General features: G+C 37.0%; 1 protein-coding gene across 1 annotated transcript in view; it reads left to right on the top strand.

Annotated features, from left to right (window-relative positions):
* The window catches only part of hcn4 (hyperpolarization activated cyclic nucleotide-gated potassium channel 4), a 79,677-nt gene that overhangs the window by 49,320 nt on the left and 18,172 nt on the right, over positions 1–12,185 (top strand). Inside the window, exons 5-6 of the mRNA XM_014025547.1 lie at positions 5,079–5,225; positions 5,489–5,729. Of these exons, the coding sequence (XP_013881001.1) occupies positions 5,079–5,225; positions 5,489–5,729 (388 nt within the window). The remainder of the gene's footprint in view (positions 1–5,078; positions 5,226–5,488; positions 5,730–12,185) is intronic.

The raw sequence follows: 12,185 nt of genomic DNA, 5'->3' as shown, positions 1-12,185 counted from the left end.
TAGAGTTACAAAGGGGCACACCAATACTACAGTGCCACCTGCTGGACACTTTCACACCCACGCCATGTGAAAGCATCACAGCTTTGCTGATGTCGGAGTGTTCAAAGAAAAAAAAATTCCTGTATCTGCATCGTGATCCGGAACATCACCAAAATTTATTGGTTTGTTCCTTTGCCCAGTATCCACATGTTTTAAAAATTTCATGACAATCCGTCCACAGGTTTTTGAGTAATGTTGTCCACGGACAGAATGACAGACAGACGGACAGACAGACACACACGACCGAAAATATTACCTCACCCTTGGCGGAGGTAATAACAGACTTGGTTTTGTCCTGTAGAGGTAAAGCCACACAGTAAGGCAAAGAACACAGGTCTGGAGAACTTAAAGACCTTAAATCTCATTCTGCTTTACAGTATTTTTAAGTCATTTGGACCTGACAGATGAAAAAATAAATACTAATTTTTGTTAAATTACCTTCTGTGAGTTTGTCACATTTATCACTGCTGTGTTGACGACACTTGACAAACATTGTCTTATATGTGTTTTACTTTAATTGCCACTTTTAATGTATATAGTTTTATAGGTGCAAATGTCATTATTATCATTTAGAATAATATAATTGTGACATAAAATAATGATGGCCTTAAAGTCTGCAGGTCAGTTGACCCATGGCCTTTGACAGTACATCAGAAACTTGGGGAGGAAGAAAACTAAAACTGGGAAGAAAAATAAATGTTTAGAAAGTATAATTAAGTGGCTGACACATCTTTGAGGAAATGAATTATTCATAGTTTATTTGGTAAAAAAAAATGCATCTGCTCAGAAATATGCTTGAGAGGGAAGGGAATTGGGAAAAGAAAATGTATAATGAAAGAAAAGAAGGGACAGAATAGAAAAGTAGGAAAGGTAACGGAACATTTTTTTACAATAAAACAAAAAAGAAAGTTTTCACTTTTATATCTTCCTGCCTTCTAAATAACTAAATAAATAAATAATGCATATTTAAAAATTTGACAGCAACACTTCCAAAATTTTAAAGAACTGTTTATCACTGTCTTACATCATCAGTTTTAAAATTTCAACACATTTTTTACAGTAAAAATTATATTTATACTAATATTCTATATTTAAATGTAAAAAATGCTAGAATTGAACTGATCTCATGTATTTATTTATGTACTTGGGAGGAGGGTAGAGAWACTATATAAAGTGAAAATAAAAGTTGCTGACATTATTCCACAACCTCAGTCAAATATTAGCGTATCATTCTGCAAAGATAATAGATGTCCTGGTCAAAAGGTTACTTTAAAAAGAAAAGAAAAAAACTGATTAAATATTTATCATTTGGCACTTTTTTTAGCTTCTCTGCCATCTAAAAGCACTGAGGAAATCGGATGGTAAAAATACACCAAATCCTGACTATAATACCTTTATTATAGTGTGTATATATGGCTAGTATGGGAGGATCTTCCTGTTGGACTCATGATAGCTTCTGTGCAGCAATAAGATAATTTCCTGTCAAAGAGGCTTTTATCGAGCCATCACAGTGCTCCATCCTTGTGATGAGACTCCTTGTATCCCTGTCAGCTCTTCCTTTGTGACTGAGCAGTGGGTTAGTGTGTTTAAAATTATTTCAAGAGCCCTTTTATGTACTCTTTATAATACAGATATACTCACAGAGATGCAATTGAGCAATGTCTTGCATTTGTTCATTTGAACAATACCCTTTTGTGCTAAAAGAATCAAAGCATAATTTACCACAAAGCTTTGCAGACATGAATACATTTATGTTTAATGAACGTAAGAAGAAGACATTCTGGAGAAGACGATAACTCAGGCCCTTGAAGCACAGCACCGTGCTGTGATAACCATGTTTTGACAACTTACAAATTGTGGGTTATACCTGTCATCTTCTCTGTGGGGCCAGATGTGTAAAACTGTAAAACTGTAGTTTCATGGCTAAATGAGTGGAAGCATAAAAGCAGTTATTTGCAWATGCACTTTATTTTATTTATTTATTTTTTGTCAGACTTATGAAGCCATTTTCTTTAAATTGCTCTAAAACTAACTGCATGGATGATCAGGAAAAACACAGGGGTTCTCATTTCATTTTTTTAAAATGTGTTTTTCCTGAAAATTTGTACACTTGTTTTTTTTTCTGTGTATGCGTACAGAATCTAAAATCCCTACAACATTTTTTTTAATAAATGTGCTTAGCACAAAAGTAAGAAAATGTTGTGTTTGTTAGATTATTTCTTTGTTGTAACAAGGCTGCTTGGCAATAAATCTTRTAGCAGGCACCTGATTGGCAGCACCTGGAAGCTCAAAACAAGTGTCAATAGCAACATCAAAATAAGCTGTTTGACAGAGAAGATTTGGCTTTTTTTTATGTGCGCAACCCACATACTAAGCTGTTCATCCCATAAATGCATGTTCCTTACAAATGTGGAACCATTTAAAAAGGAAATTAACAGGCTTTCCAATAGTAAAAAAAATATTGCCTAGAAGCATTGTTACAATAAAGAAACATCTACCAAACACTAATTTCCTTACACAAAAAGTGCTGTTTCTAAATACAGTCCTTAAAAGAAACTTACACACGTATAACTGATCAGATGTAGGATATTACTCATTGTTTGTCATAATCAGTCTGCTGAATCTGCTGAATCTTTTGCTCTAATAATACACTCAGGGGTTTGTAGCAGTTTTACAGCTAACCCGTGACAGTTGAGGGAGCTGCATCATCAACATGCACAGAGTGACTCCAGATTGTTTTCTCTGTCTGTGAGAGATTCAAAGGCTCTGGTCAAAACATCCACTAAATCTCATCTAAATTTGGCAAAGAGGGAGGGAAAAATGGAATCTAAGTGTTGCAGGAAATGAAAGAGGCTGCTGCAGAAAGGAAGATTACAAAACCAGCAACTTGTCAGTAGGTCAAGGGTAGATGATGTCACCCATGTTAGACTCTGATAACATTTAATGAACACGGTTTTGTGTGTCTCTATATTTGATATTAAAGAATCACATTCTGGGTCTCGTTTCCTGTATTTCTCATGTATCCACCAAAGCAAACTGACTTGAATAAGCCAGCTGCCCTATTTCATTGTGCTTTATCTGCACAAGGACATGCTTTTGATGTTTCCTCCAAGATGAGTGGCGACTCGTGTAGTAGTGTCAGACGACACAGGCGTAGACTTCTGAGGTCAAACGCACCATTCAGTGGAAAGGCTGTTGGCAGTGATCAAAGAGCACCTCCACTCTGGCACCATGAATGTATTTTTTTTTCATTCCTTGATTTCTTTTAGGTCAAGAACTTCATCTGYTATTATTTCCTAGATTCTCAGTGGGCTTTGATGTGCATCACTGCTTSTAATTCTTATCAGTTAATAAAAATCCTCCTGAAAGCCCATTTTTAAATAAATGTAACAGAGTCTTTACTGTAACAAAACAAACACATGTTCATACAAACTGGAGCTATGATAGTCATCATAGCTTTAGCCTTAAAAAACAATAGCTTTACCTGTTTTTCTAACAAAGTTTAAAACGAAAAATTAGCATTAGAATGTGTGAGTTTTTAAGTCTGCTTGACTTTCTGACATTTACAACCATCTCATTACATTCARATCTTTCTCAGTGGGACATTTTCTTCAAGGAGTCGGTATGCAGGCTGTGATCTGGAAACACTTTGACTTTTGAGAGAAGAAGCAAAAAAAGTCAAAGAGACCTAATCCAAATCAAGAAAAGGGCTCATGCTTCTGTCTCCATTTTTATCATCTCTCCTATCCCAGCAGCAGCTGATTCTGACGACTGTGGATTTGTCCTGCAGCACTGTCCACTTCAATTCACTTCACATAGAAGGCATCAATTCACAAACAAGTCATCTCAGGACACTTTACAGAAAAAGTACAAATCCAACAATGTGCTGCTGAACTTCATTTATTTTATGCCAATGTAGTACACTCGCTCTAATTACTATTCAGTCCACATATTTATTCATTTCATCCCAGATTATTCCAATCATGCCCACTGACTAAAGCCATGAGAATATTTCTGTGAAGGGTTGTGGGGAGATGGTGTATGTTTCCAGCAGTCTTTGGGTGAGAAGCAGGGCACACTTCAGACATGTTACCAGTTCATCACAGATGATCTATATAGAAAGGATCATACAATTGCTTAACAACCTTTTATTTTTTATTTTTTAAGAAAGGGAAAATGATGTACAGTATGTAGCAATAATTTCGGGATCAAGCCTAACTTTTTTTTTAAAGAAAATTATTTGCCGAAACGTTAAAAGCTTGTAGTACACATCCAGTCACTAAGTATTAATTTATCAGATCTAAATGGTAGGGAGTAATTAGAAAAGTTATCACAAATCCTATTTTTATTTTACAGAAAAGAGCACTAAGAATTATTACTAGAAAAAATTACAGCCATCCGTCGAATATATTATTTTATGAATTGAAATTATTAAAATTCTATGATTTGGTCGATTATAATATTTTGCTGTTAACGTACAGAGCTCATAAAGGTGTGTTACCTTCCAACATTCAAACAAATGTTGTTAAAAGAGAGAGCTGTTATTATSTTAAGGGATTCGAAATGTTTGTGAAACCCTGGTTTCGTACGAGCCTGAAGGAGCGATCCACTTTAATCCAGGGAATAAGATTGTGGAACAGCATGGAAGATGAGGTTAAAAATGCCAGATCTTTGTATATATTGAAGAGAATAATAAGAACTACTGTAGTATTCTAAAGAAATATGGAGAAGTATAAGTTAATTCATGCAAATTGCTGTTTGAGTTGGTGTTTTAAATTATGTTTTTAGTTTTTTGTGTGTTTTCAGTTGTTTTGATTTTTGTCGTAATTTACTTTTCTTTTGAACATATTTTGGGTATAAAAAAGGGGCAGATATTATAAAATTTATTCTTCTGCTGCCTTTCGTTTTATTTGATTTGATTTTGATTTTGATTTTGAAAAAGGAGGGAAAACTTCTTTAACCATTTAGTTAAGTTGGGGTATAGACTGATTTATTACCTTTCAGTAATCGAATTGCCTGATGTCTTTGTGTTTTTGCAGTACAAACAGGTTGAGCAGTACATGTCCTTCCACAAACTGCCGGCCGATATGAGACAAAGAATCCACGATTACTATGAGCACCGTTACCAGGGCAAGATGTTTGATGAAGAGAGCATCTTGGGAGAGCTGAATGAGCCGTTACGAGAGGTGGGACAAAGTGTTTGTGTCGTTGTTTGCTGCATRTGGCCTGGTGACGCATTCAAAAACATTCTTTGTTAAATTTGCATGTGCTAACATTTTACTCTACTGTATCTCAAGTAATTGGTAGAGAGTAACAAAAGAGGAATACTCAGCTTACCTTTCTAACGTCCATCTTGTCCGAAATTGTGACTGGTCAATGTACTTTGTGAAATCTTCGCCTCATTTCTGCTTTTTTAACGTTCTTTCCCACCTTTGTTCTATCCGAACAGGAAATAATCAACTTTAACTGTCGAAAGCTGGTCGCGTCGATGCCTCTGTTCGCTAATGCAGACCCCAATTTTGTCACCTCCATGCTCACCAAGCTGAGGTTTGAGGTGTTCCAGCCTGGCGATTACATCATCAGGGAGGGCACAATTGGCAAGAAAATGTACTTCATCCAACATGGAGTCGTCAGCGTACTAACCAAAGGGAATAAAGAGACCAAGCTTTCAGATGGCTCCTACTTTGGGGGTAAGCAAAGGTGGTGCTGCCACCAAAAAATAAATAAATAAAAGCTAAAATGTCACATACACTCACACATCTTGTCCACTGTAGTTTTACTAATTCACACACAAGTTCATAGGAGGGTGTCCCATCATTGAGGTTTCTGGTAAAGTTCCTGAGAGCCTGAACGTGACAGTGGGCAGGATTTCTATCTTTTTATAGTCTAGATACCTCAAGAGTCTCTTTGTTAAAATATTCTGCTCAGTTTGCCTTTCACTCTGCACTTTTTAAAACAATGATTATGCCATCCCACTTCACCTTAAGCAGTTGGTCCAAGTTTGAATTTTAAATTGTAAAGCAGCTGCATTTTGGAAGAAGTATTAGCTATTTTGGAAATGGTCTGTTGTGCACTGCTAGTCCCCTCACTTAAAGTTCAGCTTCATGGTTTATGCAGGACCTTTCCCCTTAATTCACATTTCATAAATGTAGARCACGTCCAAAGGACCAAAACAGCTCTTGCAGTCGGACATATGCATTCAAATGCCACAGAGATCAGGAAACTGTGAAATTACACTCTATATAAAAACTTAACTCTGGTGTGATAACCCAGGCTTGTTATGCACTTAACTTGTGCTATGTTCTTAATCAGGGTCAGATAATGTTCAGGCCTCTCTTGGTCCAACTGAGCCGATGACACTTGTAGGAGACAATGCTGCCACACTGCCCTTACCAAATACCATTTATTTTGACGGCTGACAGTGTATCCTTTAGAATGCGCTGTTAAGTAATTAGAAGTGGTGGCGAAGCATTTAACAGCACATGACCTGGCAGGGAAAAGTTTAATTACGCATTGCCTGCTCAAGTCTATCTCCATGCCCTTTCTCCGCAGGGGTTTTGGAGAAATAATGAAAAGATGGCAGGCAATCTATCGCTACATGTGCCAAAAGCAATCAACACTTCAGACAACATGGTCACGGTTCTCGAAAAGGGTCTTTTCGGATGTCCACAATTCCCATAGCTTAGTCTTGACCATAGCTGTAGAGGGAAAAAAAAACATCTTCAGTGTGCTCGCATTTCTTGTACACGTCTCCTAAAAGTAGCAGAATTTGCCAGCATAAGATGGGACATATTCTAACAATGTCAACTAAATGCAGAAGATTTTTGCATCTGGGTGTAAGCTGCTGACACGTGCAGAAGCATCAAATCCTAAACGTTCATCTTAATGAAAACTCTTGGATCTGTAACTATCTTTTTACAGCTTGTGCAATCTTTGCACAAAGCTTTTGATTTCATTATCCTGCGTTTTTTTTTTTTTTTTTCATTTTCTTTTTCCCAGGCAGTGCCATTTCTCTGAGGGTGTAAGTTTGAGGGGGTGGGGAGTGAGGAAAGCCTAGAGCCACTGGGAGTTTGTTACCAAACACGAGTTAGTCACTCATGAAATTAATTGATGTAGGATCAACACTATGAGTGTGCGGCGCATGTGAGTTTCAGTGTGGCCGTTGGTATCATCAAGCAGAAACAGAAAATCGTTATTTTTATATATCGTGACTTTTTTTGTTTGTTTGTTTGTACAAAGATTTGTAAATCATCTCTGTTTTGATTGCAGTTCCTTGTAAACGTGCGAGCGTGTGCATGCGGAACAGAAGCCCTCCGGCCATAACAGAGCTTTTTTTTTTCCTTCCTGTTTTGTCAACCCCAGTTTACAGTACGCCAAGTTGCATGTGTATCTTCTCATCAGCATCTAAACACACTCGTGTGCCGTTCTGTTCATTCATTCAAAGATGACCTGAATTATTTACACAATTATAGACTCTGCAGTCGGCTACACTTTGTTAGCTGCTGGATTAGCTCGAGCCAGAGAGCCTAAAGTCTAAAGTGGACTCGACATGTCCTGGACGGGCGCGTCGGCTGGGCACACAGTGATCCAGTGAAGAGGGGAAATGTAATGTGACTGCAGCACTCTCGCCAAGGGACACGTGGATTGCTGCCAAGGCTGTTCTCTGGATGCTGCTCAGGGCTGTGAAAGAAAACATGCACCCTCCACCCACCCACTCTCCACTTGCCTCTTTATCTCCTCGTGATTCAGTATTGAAACACTTATCGGAACATCTCCTTCACCCTCTCAGTGCCAAAAACGGAGGAGGTTGTTGTGGTGTTATAGTTCATCCTTTGTTGCGCAGTAGGCCATGTGTTGCCAGCGCAGAGAGTGGCTCTCTCGGGCTTCAAGCAGAGCTCGGTGACCTTGCGGTGGTGCTGCATGCCGTTCGAGGTGTTTATCAAATGCCGTGTTTGATTGAAGCTCTAAGATGTCTCACTTTGGGCTCTGTGTGAGTGGCATGTAGTAGCCCTTTGAGTGAAGTAGGGGAAAAAATAGGACAGTCGAGCAGATGAAGGGGATTGGAAATGGGGCTCGAGATGATGCGCGCTTCGCAATCTTCTGTGTCATCTTCTTGGCTCTACTCGGGTCCTCTGTAAGTGTTGTCACTAAATCCACAGACTTCTGAAATCCTAGGTTAAGAAACCAAGTTTTCCTTTCCTCATTATTTTCATAGAGTTGTAAAATGACCACTCTGGCATTGAGTCAGAGCCTGTTTAGAGCTGGGCAATAACTCAATAAAAATATCGCAACGGACACGTTTTAAAAACCAATAGAAAACAGTAACAGTATGTGATCGACATGTGATCAGTATCCATGGAATATGTGTTTAATAGAATATTGATATTTTCACCGAACTCTGATCCAGAAACTCACGGCATTCTGGGGGACGTAGGCAGAAGGGTTGGGCAATATTGGCAAACAAAGTAATCACGATTAATTGTGGTATTTAGCCGATAATGATTAATTTGACGATTAATTCCTTGGAGTCCCTGGACACCCTTATGTCCTGGTCACATGACCGATTTAGTGGGAAAGATTTGCTCTTCGGAAAAATCCGTTCCAAATTGTGTCAAAATTATAGACTTCAGGCTATACATCAAATTTTAAATTGTGCTGATAAATCAATTACAGAACTTTTTTTAAAATATTCGTCATATTTGAAGCGGAGAGGAGCACCGAGTGGACTCTGCCTGGTGGCATTAATCGTATTAATCGTCAAGTGCCAAAAAGTCATCGATTAATGTTTTTCCGACGATTAATTGCACACGATACGATTATGCCCAACCCTAGTAGGCAGAGGCCCAGCTAAGCTTGGTGGCATCAACTAACTCACTCACTCTTTGCGTCACCAGTTTGGCAGTATTAATCAGCCTTTTTTCCCCTCCTGGTCCATATTCCAAACAAATAAATCAAAAAATAATAATTATCAATATTGACTGATATGGAAGGTTTATATCGTGATACATTTTCATCCATATYGCCCAACCCTAGACTATCCTCCTCTTAACCCATTTAGCACTTTTTCATTTCTTGATTGAGAAAAAGCTTAGTAAGTGAGCAAAATTGGTACAGTATATCATGTAGGCTGTGTATTGGAGAGACTTTGGTGATACGATACATATCATGTCACAGGAATGATATGATAAAATGTGATACTGTAAATCAGGCGATATATTGTCTTTTTTTCCCCAAAAGATTTAATTAAAAAAAAAATATAATATCAAAGAGCACACCATGCATAAAATCTGATTAAATTCTGTTTACTTTTTGCAATCACAGGAGTACTGAACACCAGTGAGAACTGCATTTGTATTTCACATTTCTTCTTCCAACATCCATCTATTAAGTGTTAATTAGGAATCAATATAGTATCAGGAAATGAAATATCTTGATATTTCAGAGTATCAGTATTTCCTTACACCCATAATATCATAAAATATGAAAAATATTTATTTTTTTCATTAAAAATGTTTTGTAATAGAAAACAATATGTTGCAGCTCACTGCTGGACTACTTTATATGCTGTTATTTATTTATTTATTTATTTATTTTGGAAATGCTCAGAATTTTCTGTCCACGTCTATCCTTCTGAAACTAAGTTTTTAAAAGTCTCCACTTTGGAAAGCTTTTTCAAATATAGTTACATGTACACAGCAGATGCAAACGTGGCAGAATATCTTTGTTTTTAGAAAAAAAAATATCCAGAGGAATGTCAACAACAAGAATACTTCATGGTGAAAAAAAATTGCAGCAGTGTGGATTTTTCTCTGCATGTTTCCCCCTCAATTCAGGTTTTGTTAGCATGTAAAAGGAGTACAACGTAATCAATAAAAAAATGTAACACATCTATATTACTGAGAGGCATCAAAGTCAAACAAAAAGTGATTACATAACTAGAAGTTTTTTTCTCTAAACAATCAACATTGCACATTTGTAAATATGCAAAAACGTCTTGAAATTATGTTTTCATCATGTTTGCTCTTTTAATAACCTAATGATAATTAGATTTCAGCTCCGACGGGGAAAAACTAAGATGGTATCGTAGCATTAGCCACAATGCTAACTCCTCTCTGTCTGCACATGCCCACTAAATACAAGGTGTTTGTGTAGTTATGCTAATGCTGTGAAGGAGCAAATGAGCCATGTCAAGGGGAATCATGCAGCCCACTGAGAATGTTTCAAAGGTTAGAGAGTGTCCGCTCCCTGGGCTGGGGGCACCAGTTAGGGAAAGGAGATGGAACCTGACAGCAGGACTCAGAGTCCAGGTGAGCTTCGGCAAACTTGGCTGCAGGACACGAATGCTTCATCACCGTCAAAGCAGCCCTGCATGGATTCATTAATTCACTTTCACGCTCACTTCCTTGTATGGAAGAAGACAGGTGTAACGTTACACACAGACACACACACACACACACACAAATCATTTCTAGCTTTAAAAAGCAAATTCAAATGTTGGCATTTGCATTTGGTCAGATTCATGCACAGCATATTTTAGGCATCCCATGATTAGAGCATGCATGACACTTAAAAAATAACGAATATCTGAACGTTATAAATGATACAGTAAATACAGTAAGATCTTCACTCTGTTCCTTAGCATTGATGTAAATAAAATAGGCTCAATATTTACACATAAATACAATATTTGATCAGTTCTGTCTCCCATTTTCTCATCTTTAAGATTGGATATGATCATTATTTAAATTTTATGCATTTTTATGCAGTTTTGTTGGTTTATCTTCAAAGATTATTCAGACCTTTACATCTTCTGAACGTGAATGATTTTAACAACATTTTTCTTGTGGATAGATGGATTGTATTTCTGTTGTATGTTTGCGCCCTTTTGTACAAATGACATTGTACAGTCTGACATCTTTTACATTTTCCACCTAACAGTGGGACACAGGATACAGTAGAGATTTTATAATATTGAGTTTACAGTTTGACATGTAAAGTTCCTTATTGTTTTTAAAATAACAGGGAGCCAGCCGCCTTCAACTATGGGAACTGAACTAAAGAAAAGATTTATGGTATCAGTTAAAATTTCCTGGTTAAACCGTTTATTTATTTATTTATTTATTTATTTATTTATTTATTTATTTATACAATTAGGCATAGTACGTTTACTAATATTTAGAATCTCTTGACTTTATTTGATTGTTATCCTGGTTTAACTGGAATTAATTTGACTGAGATAGACTGTATTAGTCAGTAAGGCTAAAGCAAGGCTGACATACAGTAGTGGACATGTGCAGAAGAGGAAGAGTGGATTTTTTTGGACAATGGGTGTTGAATTTAGAGCTGCCAGGAAAGAGGAAAAGACCACAGTCCTATAGGGACAGGGTAAGGATGGAGACAGATGTTCCGCTTGGCAACTCCTAAAAGAAACAGCTAAAAGAAGAAGAAGAGAGTTATTTCTATTTATATTCATCTGTAAAAGCTGAGCATGATTGCAAAATATAAAGAGTTTATTTATTTATATTCATCTGTAAAAGCTGAGCATGATTGCAAAATATCTTAATATAAACCTGGAAATTAGCATGTATTTTGATGTTTACTTTAAAGATTTCTAAACTGAATAAAAGAATTAATTGCAGGGTAAAAAATTTTTTAATAAAAAATAAATTCTGCATTTCTCTTTACAGCAGTTATATTAAACAAAATTGGTGTCATTGTACGGAGCCCGCCGAGGGTCAGTGGGAGAAAAAAAACAGCCACTGGAAATCCGTGCGCACGGATTACTAAACTGTGCGTACGGTTTACTAAACTGAGCGAACGTATTACTAAACTGAGCGAACGGATAACTAAACTGAGTGAATGGATTACTAAACTGAGTGAATGGATTACTAAACTGAGTGAACGGATTACTAAACTGAGTGAATGGATTACTAAACTGAGTGAATGGATTACTAAACTGAGTGAATGGATTACTAAACTGAGTGAATGGATTACTAAACTGAGCGAACGGATTACTAAACTGAGCGAATGGATTACTAAACTGTACATACGGATTACTAAACTGTACATACGGATTACTAAACTGTACATACGGATTACTAAACTGTACGTACAGATTACTAAACTGAGCGAACGGATTACTAAAC

The sequence above is a fragment of the Austrofundulus limnaeus genome, unplaced genomic scaffold, assembly GCF_001266775.1.
Source record: "Austrofundulus limnaeus strain Quisiro unplaced genomic scaffold, Austrofundulus_limnaeus-1.0 Scaffold483, whole genome shotgun sequence".
Lineage (NCBI taxonomy): Eukaryota > Metazoa > Chordata > Actinopteri > Cyprinodontiformes > Rivulidae > Austrofundulus > Austrofundulus limnaeus.
This window is presented reverse-complemented; position numbering and strand designations above follow the sequence as displayed.